Genomic DNA, 18,265 nt, shown 5'->3' on the forward strand with positions numbered 1-18,265 from the left:
CCTAAGGGGCTCACGTTCCAGTTAAACCAAAAAAAAAAATTAAGGTTAATTACCATGAACCATACTTATATTCTACCTTCTATTGTCACAGTAAAACGACTTACCTGGTTATTCCAAATTGCAGCTGCTATGTGAGTTTTAAAACTCGTAAGTAAAGATGGATCAATGAGACCTACTCGAGATGGCTCAGTAGGCTCGGCATGTACCTCAACATTACTATCCTGAGTAGCAGCTACATCTTCAACCTCTGCGTCAACATTACTATCATGAGTAGGAACTACATCTTCAACCTCTATAGTATCCTCAATGTGATATTGGGGAGCCGCTCTCTGTCTCCTCGTTAAGGCCGTGGGACGCTGTCTATTTGGTGGAGTACCACTGAAACAAGTAATTCGATGGGAGTCCCCTGAAAGAAATTCGATGGGAGTCCGAAAAATAGAAACAGATTCGGTGGACTACCACTGAAACAAGGTAACAGTTTCGGTGGTAACCCACCGAAAGTAAAATAAATTTTCGTACAACTCAGGTTCAAATTCGGTGGACTACTACTAAATCAATGTAACTATTTCGGTGGTAATCCACCGAAGCTAGAATCCAGTTTCGTAAAACCAGGTTCGAACTACCCACAATGTTGAAATCAAAATCAAAATCAAAATCAGACTTTGGCTTTTCAAAAGTGAAATCAAACGTAGGCTTAATCAACACTTAGAAACGTAAATATAGAAATCAAATTTGAAATCAAACCTTGAATAAGGATTTGTGAAAACTTGACCTTCAATGGCTTTCGGGTTTGCAGAGATGGAGATGGGTGTGATGGCTCTGTTTCGGAGATGGGTTCGGGTTTGCTGGGTTGTGCAATGGGGTTCAGTGGTTTGGAGAGATGGGGGTTCGGTGGTGAGCAAAGATGGTTCTGCGATAGCAAAGGGATGGGTTCTTCGATGGTTCTGCACTGGAGGCGATGGCAAAGGGATGGATTCTTTGATGGTTCTGCGATAGAGGTTGTTGTAAATCTGATGAGGTGTGCGATGAGGTGTGTCTGCAAGAGGAGAGAATTTTCGATGGGGTGGGGTTGGATATCAAATGGGGTGGGGTTTGATTTCAGATGGGGTGTGTTTGAAAGGGAAGGGGGTTTTCAGTGGTTAGTTTGGGAATGGGGTTCATGAGGGCAATTTAAGGAAAAAACAGGGGTTTAATGAGTAATTTAAAATTTTATTAAAATTTAATGGGGTGTAAAAAATTATGGAGTGTAAAGAGCAATTTATGGGGTTCTTATAGAATTTCCCAAGGTGTAAAAGGGATGTAAAAAAGGCTTTACAACCCCAAAAATACACCTCCTCACTGTGGATGGAGGTGGTTGTAATACACTACCGTTCGATAAACCTTGAGCAAACACAACAAACGTCATCCTTCACCGTTGGATCTCACAAACAGAATTAAGATTTGTGTTTCTGAGGATGAAATGCAAATCGAATTTATCCCACACTAAAATCACCACGTTTGTTTCGATGCTGGTAAAAGGAAGAAAGGTTTCTGGGCGAGGAGAGGCCGTGGCGGCCAACTACGCGTTCGGGCCTCTCGAAGATGACGTAATCATCAAGCACAGACTTCTCACTCGAACCACAACCACAAGAGGCGAACCCCCATTGAAGAAGCTCCAGAAGAAGTTCACATCCCTGTTCGTCGAGCTCGACAAGAATGAGGACAACTATGGCGACTGAGACAAGCTGGCCAAAGCTTTCCTCCAAGAGCTCAGCACCTTCGAGATTCCGCTCCTCAAGAGCAAAATCGAAAAGGGAATTGACATAAGGAGGAATGTGAGGCGATCAGGAAAATGATAGCTACGCAACCGCCTCGGTCCGAAACGCTCAAAATCATATCCGATTTGGAGAAAGAGATTGCCGCTTTGGACGCCGAGAACACGGTAAGTTTGAGGATGCTGGAGCTCCGAAAGAAGCAGTTTGCTCTATTGTTGCATGTGGTATGCAGCTCTGTTAAATTCCCCAATTTTCGATTATGTTACCTGCGTTAAGCAGTAGAACCCTTTTGAAATTAGATTTAATTTCGTTGTATTTGATGTTTTTGCAGGTGGATGAGTTGCAGAACACCACAGAGGAAGAGCAGAAGAGTTTGATTGAGGAGAAAGAGCACAAACACGGATTAGACTATACAATGCATCTCTTGGTTTTGCAGTTGTAAGATTGTGTTTTTCATGAATGGGTTTCTATCTATGCATGCATGATCTCTCTTGATTTACAGAAACAGGAATGTAAGAGTAGTGCTCTATAGTTGCAATATGTCAGCGATATTCTTAATTTTGTTCAACTTGTAGATTTTTTTGCATACTGCTTCACCAAGTTCACAAGATGGTTAGAACTTTGCCAGAACTTCTTTCTGGATCAGTTTCAATGTAGCTAATTGTATAAACCTAATGCTTGTGTACATTGCATTTGAGTGTAATATTACAGTTTGCATCCAGATAAATATTGAGAAGTCGGAAATGCAATACTTTTTTTTTTGGGTAGTGTCAAATAAACAGTTGTATTTGTGTTTGCTTTACAAAGAGAAGGGTATAACTATTGATCACCAGAGAGGGCAGTGGGGAGACTAAACGTTTGCTAAACAAGTCTTCCTCCATGGTAGATCTGGTTTCCCTGTTCCTCTACATTGAGTTGAGAGAGTATGTATATGATGTCAAAGAATCTGTTATAACTCTTTCAATGTGTTAAGAGTGTGTTAGAGTTACTTAATATGTATAACAAATTTAGTAAAAATAAAATAAAAATCATTTCGCAGTAATCTGCCTATGCTGTCAAAGAATTTGAGCATAGTAATTGCTCTCCATTTTAGCTTTTACCATTCAAGTAAGAATTTGAGCATATGAATTATTTTTTTAATGGTCCTTTTTTTTTAATCCTCCTAAATATATGATCACTGAGACTGAGTTACAGAGGAACTTAAAGAGGCCTATAATCAATGTTGTTGGTTGTAGAACTGCTCGAGAGGTATGGATGATTGTTATGCTTTAGTGTACGTGCTCGAGTTAAACATACATACATGTTAGTCTTTAACTCTGATGAACATGACTAGTTTGTCTTAAAAGGTTGTCAAACTATGATGCATAAAACTTATAAGAGTAATAAGCTCTAAATTCTGAAAGGAGTGTAAACTCATGTTTTATGCTTGATGGCTTTGATTAGTCAATCCGTGCGACTACTTACTTTCGTTGTGGAGTTTTATCCCTCTTGAGTGTTTTGGTCATGAAGCCTAGCTAACCTGTTCAACAAGATTATAGTGATTTTGATATCCTAATTTCATCATACCATATCAAAGATTTTTTCCTCATATCAGACATATGTAAGAGGACCACCTTGATTAATCCAAAAGACTAGCTTACTTAAATCAAACATCAAAAGAAATAAATATCATCAAACATGTGAAATTTGAAATATGAAAAAAAGTGAAATCATGCGATTTGGGTTGGAGGCGAAGCATTTTGGGTTTAAAATATACAAATTAAAAAAAAGTATTTGTGTGAAAAACCCTCCTTCCCCAATATCGCTTTTAATATAAAATAAAATAAAAGACCAAATGATATAATGATTGTCCTTAACATATATATATATACACACACACACCCACCACATAGATATAACTAGCAAAGGTGCCCGCGCGATGTCATGGGATTTTAAAACCGTCTGAAATGCGTACAAAGTTATGAAAATATGTAGCAAGTTTAAGTTGCAAAATAAAGACTAATAGCATGTTTTATATGTCGCTTGTCATGTTAAAATATTGATCATATTTTAATAAAACCAAGCAGCAATCAAAATATCAGCAGTTTTGAGCTGCTCCTTGTTGAAAAGAGTTTGGACATGTCTTTACATATATGCGATAATTTATTTTACTACTTTGGGGATAATATTCAGGGAAGATATGTGAACAAAAAGGGTCTAACAAAAACAGGAAAAATAAATAAAATAACAACCTTGTCTAGCGTGCAAAGAACCGCCTTCTATTCACAGCCTCATCTTGACTATCTCATACACTACTACCATCTTGCAAAAACTGAAAATCTACAAAATGAAAATCATCACAATCTCAGCTAAAAACACCAAATGAACACATTGTACTCCATCGTTAAACCCAAGAAAAAGGCTACATAATGCATAACCGCTATTTCTTAATCTGGGCTCTCCATATAGATATATTTCACAAAATTTAAGCATGAGAAAAGAACTGTAAATCTGTTTTAAACTGAAAAGAAAAGAAAACAAATCATCCCTACATATAAGAATGAGAAAAGAAACAGTGCAACAAAAATATGGCACAATATTTAACCCCATAAGCTCAAACTCAATTTAATTTACCAAGACAGACGTCTTCTTGAAGAATAGAACCAAGCACTTGATTCAAAACACCCCTTACGAAGAATTTAAATATGTTACTACGTTATTTTCATGTATAAACAGATCATTAAGTTAAAAAAACAGTAATTGGAAGAGCAAAAAGCACAGAGTAAAACAAATTTCAGAACAAATATTCCACTGAATAGTAAATTTTTTCATGTCTTTAGTACATGAATTGGTATTCAAAATGTGTCATACTTGGAAATTATAATTCAATCACCACAGCTTTGTTGGTTTTGATATATGCAGGAATCGTGATATAAGAGTTTACCACGAAAAGGAAAATATGAAGACAGTATGAAATGAAAGAAACCCAAAAAAAATGATGAAATATCAAACTTTCATTCAAATCAAGAAACACAAATAAAACATTTTGGACAAAAATTTAACTACTTTGAACATAAAAATTCAGGGAGAATAAGTGAACAAAAAGTTTCGAACAAAAACAGGAAAAAGAAAGGGGAAAAAAAACCATTTTCAACCTTCTCCTACTCACAGCCTCTTCTTGACTCTCTCATACACAGCTAACATCTGCCAAAACTCAAAATCCATACAAAAAATATATAGGATAAGCATCTTTCAAAATAGAAACATAACAAAGTGGATGAAACAAATTAATTAAGGGATATAATTAACTTCAATCATTAAGTTTTACTAAAGGTTTGGCAAAATCTGGAAATCAGGAGATTGCAGTCGACAAAAGTCTCTCTTCCAAAAGCATAAGCAAATATCATTTAGCCTTCAAAAAGGATAGAAGCAGTTTCATAATATTTGAAAATCAAAAAGAGAATTTAACAATTTGTCGATTGTTACAATGGTTTTCATGGTCACAGGCTGCATGTAGAATTGGGACAAAAAAAACTTTTGAGAAATTAGACAGAACCTTTAAGAATTGGCAAGACAACTTGTCATACTTTATACCAATTACGAAATTTATACTAAAAGTGCAATTACTACTAAGTAATTATAAGGGCAAAAGTAATAGAAATGTTCTTTCAGTACATGGTGTACAACCCTCACAGATGCAAAAACCATAATAAGTCTATAATCTCAAGCTAATGTCAACCTATTTATCCCTACAATTAAGGCTGAAGCAGAAATCATCCTTAATAGATAGCACGTATAGACTCAACAGAAAATAAAATCTCATATGCCAACAACCATATGAGAGTTTAGGTCATGAGATATAAATCAAATTCAATTCTTATTTTAGGTCATGAAAATGAAAGCATGCGTACATTATTTTGGAGCAAAACTGTCTTCAATATTTTTATTTTTTTTATAAGAGAAACGATATATTGAAAAGGTGGATAAGGCATCCACAGCCAAACAAACAAAACACAGAAACAGCCCTAAAAAGGCCAAAAGAAAGAAAAAGAAAAGAAGGGAAATGAGGCAATGTGATGGAGGGACACATCCTCAGTTCACAGCCATCACCAAATCCAACATAATGATAGAAGGGAATAATCCTTAAAAACTGAAGTAACTGAAACCCATAATCTAGCCACAAATAAACAACAACAAAAATCCTTCAAACAATCTAAATCTAAAGCAAAATCATCAACCAGTCCAATCAAAAGCATCAATCAAAGGCTGAGATAATCCTACAATACCTTAGTTCTCGATGCCAATTTCGCACCTAGGGTTGAAAGCAAGTTGGGCTCCCTTGCAAAATTCAACAACAATCTTCAAGACACTTCAATTGTTAAATCAACATTTTCAATCCTAATTGTATATATCCTGGCTTACAAAAGATATTTTCAACATTTTCGTTCCAATTTAAGGCAGAGATGTAATCGACTTATTGAGGGAAAAAAAAAAGGAGGATGAGAGAACGATTGACAAACCTCTTTGCTAGACCAAATGCGGAACCCTACGTTTTTTTTTTGTAGCACCTTCAAAGTCAGTCAACATTCTGTGTTGTTCTACAAAAGATATTACAAACACAGAACGTCATAGAACACCTTTATTGTAAATTTCTTCAACAAAAAAATCCAGAACCAAAATATTTGATGAAATTCTATTAAAGAAAAAAAAAACTGAAATTAAAGAGAGGGAGATAGAACAATGCATACCGTAACTTCTGCATATATATATATATATATGCTGGCTCATGTCCCACAACAGCAGTAAGGGCAATGGCAAGACTTTGTTCAAGCACAAAGAGTCACCTCCCATTACCAATTCAAAAGCCTGTTCAATCCCATCACAGGGGAGAAATACAATCAAAATTAATAAAAGGGAAAGAAATTGAAATATAGTGGAGGCGATGAAAAGATGCAAACCTTGTTTCTATTTCAAGGTCCACGAATAGATGTAATTGCGCCATTTAAAAACATTGTAAAGGCACAGGAAGACGGCTGTTTAAATGATCCTAGATGCATTTGAAACAAAGAGTATACGATCAAAAGTTACTGGCCTAAACAATCAAAAGTTACCTATGCAAAATCCCAAAACAATCAAAATCCCAAAACAACTATCTCTGCATTGTCGTTGTCATCAAAGATTGGAAAATTCTCTCTCATAACCCTACACCACCAAAAACTCAGAATCAGTGCTAAACTCAAAGAATAAAAACTAAAATTAATAGAGAAAATTGAACCTGATTTGAAGCTTACCAATATGTTGTAATCTAGCTATAAATACCTCAGCTCTTATATAGCATTAGTGATTACCCAAGAACCTGAAATCAAATTAACCAAATAAATGAAGCAAAATTTGTAAAAAAATAAATCAAAAATAAAAATACCCAAAGCGAGACAGCGAGACAGAGAATGAGAGAGACACAAAGATGGAAGATGCATGACACCAACGCTCTACATTATAATCAATTTCTTTTCGAACTTGATTTAATCTCTACTTCATAGTTGTTGCCTACCTTCACTCTCACTCTCTCTCTGTCCCAATAAATTTATAAGTTTTTCAGAAAGTGCCAAGAGGTGAAATTTAAAATAGCAAAACATACAAAATTAAGACTAAGAACTTGTTGACTGTAAAGGAAGGGAACATAAATGTAGCCTTAAAGCTCGTAACTTGCCTATATAGATGTGAAATAGATGCAGATACTTGACTGAGCTCATTTCTCTGCTAGGGTGTTAGGACTCTTTCTTGCCATTTTAGGTTAAGTAAATGGCTCTTAGAATTATAGTTGTTCACTCTCTCCCCAAGTCTTTGATTAATATAGGCCATACAAAATTCAAAGAAACATATAAGTTCACCTGCTTCAAAACAAACAACCGTCGATCAGAAAGAGTTGGTGGTATGATATCACCATATACACGTTTTGCCTCCTCAGCATACAACTCAATAAACCCAGCCCCGTAACTCACCTGTAATATGAGTTTGAAATTTGAATCACATGATGAAAGTAAGATGCAAAGCTACAGCTAATTGCTTAAATCCCTTAAACAGAAGTCCGAAATAGGATACCTCACCAATGGCTTCTTTTAGAGGTTTCCCTTGCTCCAAGGTAATGAGTTGTCCAAGCTTTTCTTTGTGGGAAATTAGTAGATCATACCTTGAGAGATGGGAAGGAATATAAATATCAAGAACAAATAATTTTTTTACAAAACCAGATATAGAATCACAGGACAGCAATTATACCATTTCCTTAGACATTTGATTACTCTAATTCTTTTTCCTTCGATCTTCCTCTGTAAGAACAAACCAAACTCAATTTCTGATTTACTTCTCAATTTTCGACATGACAAATGAATAAACCAACCTAGAAAACCAAATGAACGTTAAAACCAACCTTTTTTTACGAAACCTAGAAATAGCTAAACCCGTGCGATGAGGATGAAGGGCAGCTGGAACGACAACACTCGAATGCAACAAACAAAAGAAGCAAAGAGATAAAGCCAAGAAGCAGAAATAAAATTTCAGCCTTCTCCAATATTAAATTAAAAAGACTAAATTTAATGAAGGACTTACGGATCAAATCCCCTATACTCAATGTCGCCACCATCATCTTGCACTGCTGGTCGGATGTGAGTCTCCAACAATTCTTTGATCATTGCAACGATTTCTGAATCATCCTGCAACAGAAACCGCCAACATGGTTGTATATTTGAGATTTATGCACAAAAGAATTGATAAAACAAACACTAAAGAATGGTTAAATATATTCTCCAAAGTTCCAGTTCTAATTTCTGATCTTTCAACTTGACCAGCTTTGTCCATCAGAGCCACATACTTGTATACAGCATGCCTCATCACTGAGGTTTCCACAGAATTTTAAAAAGTGTTATCCATTTTGATGACTCAGCCCATATTTCTCTAATTACACCAAAAAGAATCAAAGGTCTTTGACATTCAGTAAGTGCATATGAAGTTATTGTAGTTAAGCTTAATTAGTGGCTCTGTTTTATGTGGGGTTCAAAATAGAAAAATAAGCATAGGAAGCTGGATATTATTTACTTTGGCTTGCTTATGAAGTATACGATTTAGTATGCAGTCCCAGCCATTTTTGGGGTGAGAAAACAAATGGATCAACCAATCATTCTTTAAAAAACAGGTGATATCCAGTGTATGTTGATTCTTTTGTCTCTCTTTTCCTTATCTATCAGTTTCTTGATTACTTCAACCACATAATTACATAGCCTCAAAATACAACCAACCAACCAACTTTAAGCAAAAACTTAAATTTCAGGATTCTAACACTGTAACTACAAATGAATTCTAACATTGCACATCACGAAGCATGAAACTTAAATTGAATCCATACAACCAAAAACTAATATGAAATGCACAGTGAAATCCAAGTACAAAGGAAAACATGATTAGACATTCATGAAACCCAGAACTGAAATCAAAGCGTTACCTAAGAAAAAAAAAAAAGGAAGTGCAGGGTTTCTTGCAAGTCATATTCATCATGTTCATGCTTTAAAAAATCATAAACTAAAGTGAAACAATATGCAGATGCCATAAAAATAAATGCAATTTAGGTAAGAGAAAACTGAGATGGAAAGAAAAGGAAATTTGTTAATTTATTTTGCTTTGCTAACAATATCCAGAAGACATACAACTAAATTAATAAAATTTCAGATGGCAGTTCAACTATTTTGAGCTTAAATATTCAAGGAGAATAAGCATGTAAAATAATAATGAAAAAAACTCGAGGAGCATGCCACTGATTTGTGACATGAAAATAAGAAAGAATCAACATCTTCATAAAGACAGTTAGAAATCCAAAATGGTTGAAACTGCAAAACAAAGATATAGTTCTTTTTCTTCAAAAATCCCAACTTCAGTGGTATTTAAAAAAGAATTTATTCCACCCTTAATCTTCGTATCAGAACAATCAATTGACAGGCATGATTAGAAAAAGGAAATGCCAAGCCAACAAAATTGTAGACACAGTATGAATAAACACATGGTGGCACATCAGCACTTTGAAAAAGGCTGTTGCATCTTAACTTTTCCCACTCGAATATTCAATCGGTATTTGAAAAGGCAAGTCCCCAATTTTTAGATGATCATTAAATAGATTGAAAAGAATACTTCTAGCCATCAAAATTCTGCATCCTTAATCAATAATTGACTATAACTTGTCATCCTCACTTATATTACAATATACCAGAAGCAATGGCAGTAATAATTGAACCAACTGTAGTCAATGTTTTGCCTAAGAACAAATCATTAGCAACACATTCAATGAGTGGAGTATGAGACCCTCAGTGTAGCCAGAACTGGCTGCAGAGAGATTGTGAAATCAAAGCAACAGATGCAAAAGCCCCTTTTCTAAAGGTGGCTAATAATCAAAAGGTATTAAAAACTTAAGGTTTGAACATTTCATATCAACTATGGTATTTCATCAAGAAACATATATAAAAGAATTGCCAAAAAAACCATCACTATATCAATCAACAAAACGATTCAAAAGGAAGATCAAAAGAGAAACCAAAGAATTTCAATACTGTGCTAAACTCAAAAAATTCCAATTCTCAGCATATGTCTGTTAATTGATAAAATCAAGACCAAAAAATAGGCTAAAAAGGTGAGGAGATACATACCCGATGACAAAGGACGCAAGAACTCGTAGAAAGGTGCCTGAGATGAAGGTTGCAAAAACAATGGAAAATATCACAACGAATAGACACAATTTCATAAACCGAAAGGGCCGCTGGATTCGCATCTCGACTCCCCAAACGAAAATCAACAGCCGCCAAAGCATCTCCAAGAGGGAACGAAAATCTTCCATCGCTGCCCCCCAACCAGCTAGTTCGAAATCAACGATGAACTCTCATTCTCAATAACGATACGTCACGGGAATGATAATCAAGGAGAAGGGGCAAAAGGAAGAGCAGAAAAGGTATAGTGGAGGGCGCTGAAAATTTACTGTCTGAAGAGAAAATAGAACGTATTTCAACAATTAAATGAGGGGTATTTCCGTCATTTCACTGTGCTTAGGAACAGTGTTTAGTTGGATTGCGCTTTAGTATATATATAATTTGCATATTTGGTTTTTTTCTTCTTAAGACTTATTCTCAACCAATGGATTTAAATGAGATGATCCAAAGCAGAATCTGGCAGAGGCAGTAAAAGATCCCGAGGAAAATAGGAAGAAAATATTTCAATATCACTTAGATATAGGATCATTCACGTGTTAAAAGGAAATTCCCAAAAAAATATACACATGGGAAGAAATAAACGAAGAATGGAGGAGGACATGAACTGTACGCAATTTTAAAGTCAAAATATTGAAAACAAAGTGTAAAAACTCCAAGTTTATTTGACCCAAAAGGGGATTGACGAATGTTAATCAAACCCAGTTGGGCAAAGCTTATAATTTGCGTCTTGTTCTGAAGGCTCTTTTTAACTCCTTTACCAGAAGACCCCAAAGGAAGGTTGTTGTGCATTTGTAAAGAGAAAAACAAGTCTTTTAAAAAATTAGAAAATGAAAAACATAGAAATGAAAAAAAGAGTGTTGTTAAATGAACCCTAAAATTAATTGAGTAAAGTGTACTTATTAAAATTACATTTGTTTTACAATTCAATATATCCTCTTTGGTCATTTTATATTAGGGTAAATTAGTAATTCAATGAATAGTTTGAAACCACCCAAAATAAAAATAAATTTTTTTGGTCTTAATCATATCCAAAATAAAGATCATGGATTTAGAAGCTTGGTAAGTTTAAATAGTGTGGAGGTAGGAATAACAATGAGGTGAATCAAGGGAGTCATCCTTATCCCTGTTAAGTTTTTTCCCATTCCTGCCTTCATGCTAGTAATATTCGAATTGGCGATTTCCCATTACGTCCCATTACAAAAATACTAATAGAAAATAATATTAAATGAGGAAAAAAGTTATAAACTGTTGGTGGGAGTCATCCTACACAGCTAGAAGTCACTTAACATTGTATTCATATGAAATATTTCTATTATCATCAGAAAAGAGAGGCTGCAAATTTCTATTATCATCCCAACTCTCCAAGCATTGAACCAACCAATGAAAACAGGATATGAGAAAGGAATTAAAGTTGTATGCTAGTGCTAGACTTTAATCTTAACAAAGTCTTCTCTGATGTATACTTCCCCTACTCCTTGAGTTTAACATATTATTTATTTAAGGACGGTGAGTTGTGATTAAGGAAATTTAAAATTATTTAAATCAATATGCTAAACGACACTAACACAAAATTAATCAAACTTATCAAGTCATCAGCCTTTCAAATAAAAAAAGAATGTCATGGCACCATTTTCTCCAACTCCAACTACTTCCTCTGTCTTCTTCTCTAATTATCATCTTCTTTTGCATTAGTTAATGACAAGGGCATCTTTTCCTCGCAACTCACCATGATGAAACATTGCTGAAGTCTTTGTCGTTGCCTCCCTGAAACCTCTCTCTGTGTTGATTTTTCTTTTCCATATTTCAATTGGTGCCATTGAACTACCATCTTTCTAATCATTCTAGTTCCGCGATCCGGTGCTGAGAAAAGATTCCTTGGAACCACTTTCCAATGGCATTGAGCAGCCAAAGGGCCTTCACTTCAGCTACTTCAGTTTGTCCATGGAAATACCAAGTGTTTTTGAGTTTCAGGGGTGAAGACACTCGCAGGGGTTTTACAGACTATTTATACAAACAGTTGGACTGGCGAGGAATTAGAACTTTCAGGGATGATCCAGATCTTCAAAGAGGGACAGATATCAATCCGGAGCTCCTCACCGCGATTGAACAATCAAGGTTTGCAATCATAGTTCTTTCAACAAACTATGCTTCTTCAAGTTGGTGTTTGCGTGAACTAACCCATATTGTTCAGTCCATGAAAGAGAAGGAGAGAATTTTCCCAATCTTTTATGATGTGGATCCCTCTGATGTACGGCATCAACGGGGGAGTTTTGGGACAGCCCTCGTTGACCATGAAAGGAATTGTGGGGAAGACAGAGAAGAGGTGCTTGAGTGGAGAAATGCTTTAAAAAAAGTTGCTAATCTCGCTGGGTGGAATTCAAAGGATTATAGGTAAGCATGAAGCAACAACTGACACATAGCTAATAAGCCTTGACTAAAAAATATCGCGTTTCAGAATTTGCCATGCACTTTATTTATGACATATTCAACAACTGACACATTGATTTGATGATTTTTTCTTCTTCTGTTTCTAGGTATGATACAGAGCTTATCAAAAAAATTGTTGATGCAGTGTGGGATAACTCGCATCCTTCATTTTCATTGTTAGATTCCTCGGAGATATTGGTCGGACTTGATATTAAACTTAAGGAAATAGATCTGCATTTAGATACAAACGCAAATGATGTGCGCTTTGTTGGGATATGGGGGATGGGCGGAATGGGTAAGACAACCCTTGCTAGATTAGTTTATGAGACAATTTCTCATAATTTTGAAGGTAGCAGCTTTCTTGCAAATGTCAGAGAGGTTTATGCAACACATGGTCCAGTTCCTTTACAGAAACAGCTTCTTTCCAATATCTTGAGGGAAAAAAATATACAAGTTTATGATGCTTATAGTGGATTTACTATGATAAAGAGGTGTCTATGTAATAAAAAGGTTCTTCTCGTTCTTGATGATGTAGATCAATCAGACCAACTGGAAATGTTGATCAGAGAAAAAGACTGCTTTGGTTTGGGAAGTAGAATCATCATTACAACTAGAGATGAACGCTTGTTAGTCAAACATGGGATTGAGAAGGTATATGAGATCATGCCATTAACTGAGGATGAAGCTCTTTATCTCTTTAGCAGGAAGGCCTTTAAAAAAGATAACCTTGAAGAAGATTATCTAGAACTGTCTAAAAATTTCATAAACTATGCAGGAGGTCTTCCATTAGCTCTTGAAACTTTGGGGTCTTTTTTGTACAAAAGAAGTCGAGATGAATGGAAGAGTGCACTAGGTAAACTGAAGCAAGCTCCTGACACAAAAGTTTTTGAAATTTTGAAAATAAGCTATGATGGACTAGAGGAAATGCAGAAGAAAATTTTTCTTGATGTTGCATGTTTCCATAAGTTTGGTGGCAAGGAAGAAGTGATTGAAATACTAGACAGTTGTGGTTTTGTTGGCACTCGTATTGCGATACATGTTCTTATTGAGAAATCTCTCTTGTCTATTTCAAACACGAGTCTGTCCATTCATGATTTGATACAAGAAATGGCATGGGAGATTGTTCGTCAACAGTCTGTTGACGAGCCAGGTGGTCGCAGTCGCTTGTGGCTTCACAGTGATATCATTCATGTACTCACGAACAATACGGTAAGAAGTTGCACAAAAAATAAAATACCAAAGCCTTGGATAACATACTATAATTCCATTAATAACGATAAGAGAGACTTGATTATGACACTAACTTTTCTTTTATTCCTATTTACAAGGGAACGGAAGCCATTGAAGGCATAGTCCTATGCTTGCGTGAATTTGAAGCGGCACACTGGAATCCTGAAGCATTCGATAAGATGTGTAAACTAAAGTTGCTCAAGATTAATAATTTGAGCCTTTCTTTGGGCCCAAAGTATCTTCCCAATTCCTTAAGGTTTCTGGAGTGGAGTTGGTATCCCTCCATATGTCTGCCACCAAGTTTTCAACCTAATGAACTTGCTCAACTTAGTCTGCAGCATAGCAAAATTGATCACCTTTGGCATGGAATAAAGGTAGACCTTTGTAGAGCTAGTTCTTTTCAATTTCAATAAATTTTGTAAGGTTCTTGGAAGTTATTATTATTATTTTTTGTCTGAGTTCTTGGAAGTTAATTAATCTACCATTTTCATGTTTTGTACAGTACATGGTGAAGTTGAAATCTATTGATCTTAGTTACTCCGAGAACTTGACAAGGACCCCAGATTTCACAGGTACTCAGAATCTTGAGAGGCTGGTTTTTGAAGGTTGTACTAATATTGTCAAGATTCATCCATCCATTGCCTCTCTCAAAAGACTAAGAGTTTTGAATTTTAAATACTGTAAAAGCATTAAGAGTCTCCCAGGTGAAGTTAAACTGGAATCTCTTGAAACATTCGAGATTTCTGGGTGCTCGAAAGTGAAAAAGATTCCAGAATTTGTGGGAGAAATGAAGAATTTTTCAAAGCTTTCTTTAAGCTTCACTGCTGTTGAGCAAATGCCTTCGTCAATGATACCTTTGATCCCGAGTTTGAAGGAGATTAATATGGGTGGAATTTCTATGAGAGATGCGTCATCCGCCCTGGTTCCGGTGAAAAATATCGAACTGCCTAGATCATGGCATTCTTTCTTCAGTTTTGGCTTATTTCCAAGAAAGAATCCTGACCCTGTGAGTCTGGTGTTAGCTTCCTTAAAAGATTTACGCTTTTTGAAGTGTCTAAATCTGAGGGACTGCAATCTTTATGAAGGAGCAATACCTGAAGATATTGGTTTATTGTCCTCTTTAGAAAATTTAAATCTTGGTGGAAACCATTTTGTTAGCCTTCCTGCAAGCATCAGTGGGCTTTCTAAGCTTAGGACGTTCACATTGAACAATTGCAAATGGCTTCAAAAATTGCCAAGCTTTCCATCAAACAGAGGACTTGGCAATTATTGTGAAGATATTGTTTCGTTTCGAGAAAAAAATATGTTTTGTGTAGGCACGGATAATTGTACTTCCTTGAAGGTATTCCCAGATCCACCACGGATGTACTGCGTAACTCATAGTTGGATTAATTCTGTCAATTGCTTCAGTTTGGTTGACCATCAAGGTTCCAGTTTCATAATATATTTAACGGTGAAGAAATTCCTTCAGGTACTTCTCCTTCTCCCTCTCTCCCTCTCTCCCTCCTTCCCTCTTTAGTTGTGTAGTACTATTTATATCCTTCCTTTGGTGCAGGAAAGTCCTCGTTCTTTGATCTTCTTCAGTGTTCTAATTCCTGGAAGTGAAATTCCTGAGTGGTTCAGTAATCAAAGTGTGGGAGACCCACTAGTTGAGACTCTACCTTCGGATTCTAATAGCAAGTGGGTGGGGTTTGCTATTTGTGCTCTAGTTGGACCTGCTCAAGAAATTTCAGCTACTGCTACGAAACTTAATTATCTCAAATTTCATTGCGTTTATGATTTAATTAACATCTATGCGGGTCCGAGTTTTGGTATTGAGATAACGGAGGTAGCGTCCGATCACCTTTGGTTGATCCTCCTGTCTAGGAAACATTTCTTTAGGGAACAAAAAGGGAGACCTGGGACCTATTGGAGAGAGAAATGCTGGGACAATAAGATTCGGTTTCAGTTCAACGTCGAAGCATCTGGTCGTGGAGAGAAGGCATGGTTGAAGGTGAAGAAGTTTGGAGTCTGCGCACTGTACGAACATGACATGGAAGAGCTCAACCGAACAATGAAACAATATTCCAACAGAAAGAATTCTTTTTATGAGGACGTTACAGATTGTGATTTTGACAAATCAGACAAGGTACAAGGTGCCATCACTAAGCGAACACGTGAACAGTACTGTACTGAGACAGGACCAAGCAGTATTGGTACCCTTGGCAAAGAACTCTGCAAAAGAATGAAAGACTAACTGTCCAGTGCCTCAAAGGAAGACTTGAAAGGTTGGTATTGCTAACGCTTCCCATATTATCACATAATTATTATTTGTTTTTTTTGTTTTTGTTTTTTTGTATGCGGACATTTTAGCATATATATGATTCACTCTCTTTTCCTCTACATATATTTCTAATTCATTCATATCATTGGTTCACTTTCCCATTATCTTATACAATAATAGAACAATTCAAGAACCTGTCATAGATTTGGTATATTTTCCACAAATTCATTCTTTCGCTTCAGTTTTTATCCTATCAGGTTGGACGATAATATTTCTCCAATTACGTTATATTTAATTTCAATTGAAATGCATATATGCAGGATGGGTTGTACTAGTGTGTGTAGTCTTGTAAATCTTGTTTTGTTGTGGTTTGTATCATATTTGGAAAATGGACCAAAGTTGGTTTATTATTCAAATAAAGTTACATAAAACCCAAGCCCGGTTTCATTTTTTACAAACCAACAAAAAGGGCTTTTTGGGATATGGGCCATTAACTGGTAAAATCCACTCGAAGACCCATATCTCGAAAAACCTCAGCCTTAACCCACACTCAAGTTAGAAAAATGGGTAACCGCTACTAGTTAACCCATGTGGCTTTCAAGGTGGGTTTTCGCAAGAAGAGTGACGTGACCGCCATCTCTCTCAGCAAGGAAGCAGGCTGATGATTGACACCAAAACCAAGAGGAGCCATCTTTTGACTAGTTTTCCAGCAGTGAAAGGACGACAAATCAAAGGGACATCACTTGAAACTAGTATTTTCATCTAAGATACCTTTTCTCCTGCATATGGATCGACTTACGAGGACAATAAACTTTGGATAACAATCAAGTATTCGCCTCTAGCCTTCACCGTCATCGTTGGAAAATTTTGCCTATAAATATAAAGGCTCAACAGCAGCACTCAAGTACTCTCTCTCCAAAAAAATCAAACGCAATGTCTTGTAAACACTTGAACAAATTTCAGGCTTTTCAAACAGCCAACTTGCTACCCTGATAACTAGTTGACTTGACAACTCTTCTGCTTATCTTCCACTGCTTTGCCATATTCTTGGTATGATCTTTGTTAAGAAATTAGTCTAGTTTTCTTCTAAACAGCTAAAACTTGTAACATATTAGATAGAGAAATCTCCAATCTCTTCATTACTGTAATTTGTTCTTTAAAGAAGCTAAATGGAGAAATCTTTAGTTTTGATCTTAACTCGTTATCATGCCAGGTTTGGATAGAGAAATCTCCAGATTTTGAAACTTTGCTTTCTCTGCTATTTACCGTTCTTGCACCTTACTTTTCACTCATTTACCTTCTTGCACTTTATATTCAAATCTGTACTTTTCAAAGCAATATAACAGTTCATTACTGGACAGACCCAACATAAGAGTTTTTAGGTCCGAATAGGGCTTTCTTAGCCAAAAACAAAGGCTTATTCAGGCCGGAGTCAAACCATGGGCCGAATTAACTAAGTCCTAACCTAATCCAAGGTTATCTTAGGCCTGAATTAGGTTTCTGAACTCAATCAAGGGAACATTGACCACAACATTGGATTTTTTATTGGCTAGGTACTGTTCGTACTTTCCAAGCCATAGACGCATGATTGAAAGAATATTGAAGTCCTCTTAATTGAGGCATAGAAAAGAACTCATTTGAGCCCAGAACCCCCTAGAGCACAATGGCTTGATTAGAGGTCTAGAACAAGCGCAAACCCATCAAACAAGGCATTCTACATCACATATTCCAAGTGTATTAGGTTGGTCTCATCCCCAATAGTGGCACGCCTACGCAAACTACGAATTGGAACAAAAGAAGCAAGTTGCCAGGGCCTAGCCCGCGCTCACTAGCCATTTTCAATCTGATTCAACTCTCAATTTTGTCCA

General features: G+C 36.1%; 1 protein-coding gene, 2 long non-coding RNA genes and 1 pseudogene across 5 annotated transcripts; 2 read left to right on the top strand and 2 right to left on the bottom strand.

Moving 5' to 3' along the window:
• Positions 1-1,363: 1,363 nt before the first annotated feature.
• LOC148915933 (THO complex subunit 7A pseudogene) lies at positions 1,364-2,044 on the top strand (annotated as a pseudogene).
• Positions 2,045-3,821: 1,777 nt separating this feature from the next.
• On the bottom strand, positions 3,822-6,595 carry LOC148915934 (uncharacterized). Its single transcript, XR_016127665.1, has 4 exons — positions 6,482-6,595; positions 6,254-6,331; positions 6,020-6,071; positions 3,822-4,073 (listed from the first exon to the last, which is right to left on the bottom strand). It is a non-coding gene; the product is annotated as an uncharacterized LOC148915934 (long non-coding RNA).
• A 189-nt stretch (positions 6,596-6,784) lies between these two features.
• LOC148915935 (uncharacterized) lies at positions 6,785-10,643 on the bottom strand. The gene is made up of 7 exons (XR_016127664.1): positions 10,421-10,643; positions 8,161-8,443; positions 8,010-8,059; positions 7,836-7,923; positions 7,625-7,735; positions 7,025-7,089; positions 6,785-6,935 (listed from the first exon to the last, which is right to left on the bottom strand). It is a non-coding gene; the product is annotated as an uncharacterized LOC148915935 (long non-coding RNA).
• Positions 10,644-12,093: 1,450 nt separating this feature from the next.
• Positions 12,094-17,594, top strand: LOC103341931 (disease resistance protein Roq1-like). 3 transcript variants are annotated; one of them, XM_089055495.1, is made up of 7 exons: positions 12,453-12,592; positions 12,669-12,868; positions 13,012-14,113; positions 14,233-14,508; positions 14,637-15,605; positions 15,690-16,401; positions 17,000-17,594. In XM_089055495.1, exons 2-6 carry the CDS (start codon positions 12,672-12,674, stop codon positions 16,368-16,370), a joined length of 3,225 nt encoding a protein of 1,074 aa, XP_088911621.1. In that variant the 5' UTR covers positions 12,453-12,592; positions 12,669-12,671; the 3' UTR covers positions 16,371-16,401; positions 17,000-17,594. The 3 variants fall into 3 exon arrangements, with proteins under 3 accessions (XP_088911619.1, XP_088911620.1, XP_088911621.1); XM_089055493.1 differs by having other exon boundaries at positions 12,094-12,868; XM_089055494.1 differs by having other exon boundaries at positions 12,094-12,868; positions 17,044-17,594.
• The last annotated feature ends 671 nt before the right edge of the window (positions 17,595-18,265 follow it).

The sequence above is a fragment of the Prunus mume genome, linkage group LG6, assembly GCF_029339155.1.
Source record: "Prunus mume cultivar Tortuosa linkage group LG6, ASM2933915v1, whole genome shotgun sequence".
Taxonomy (NCBI): domain Eukaryota; kingdom Viridiplantae; phylum Streptophyta; class Magnoliopsida; order Rosales; family Rosaceae; genus Prunus; species Prunus mume.

What these genes read in the sequence shown, in the direction of transcription:
- LOC103341931 (XM_089055493.1), top strand. Translation starts at nt 12,369, where the DNA reads ATGGCATTGAGCAGCCAAAGGGCCTTCACTTCAGCTACTTCAGTTTGT. An exon ending in TGGAATTCAAAGGATTATAG is followed by an intron (nt 12,869 to 13,011) that starts GTAAGCATGAAG and finishes TTCTGTTTCTAG; the next exon opens with GTATGATACAGAGCTTATCA. An exon ending in ACCTTTGGCATGGAATAAAG is followed by an intron (nt 14,509 to 14,636) that starts GTAGACCTTTGT and finishes TGTTTTGTACAG; the next exon opens with TACATGGTGAAGTTGAAATC.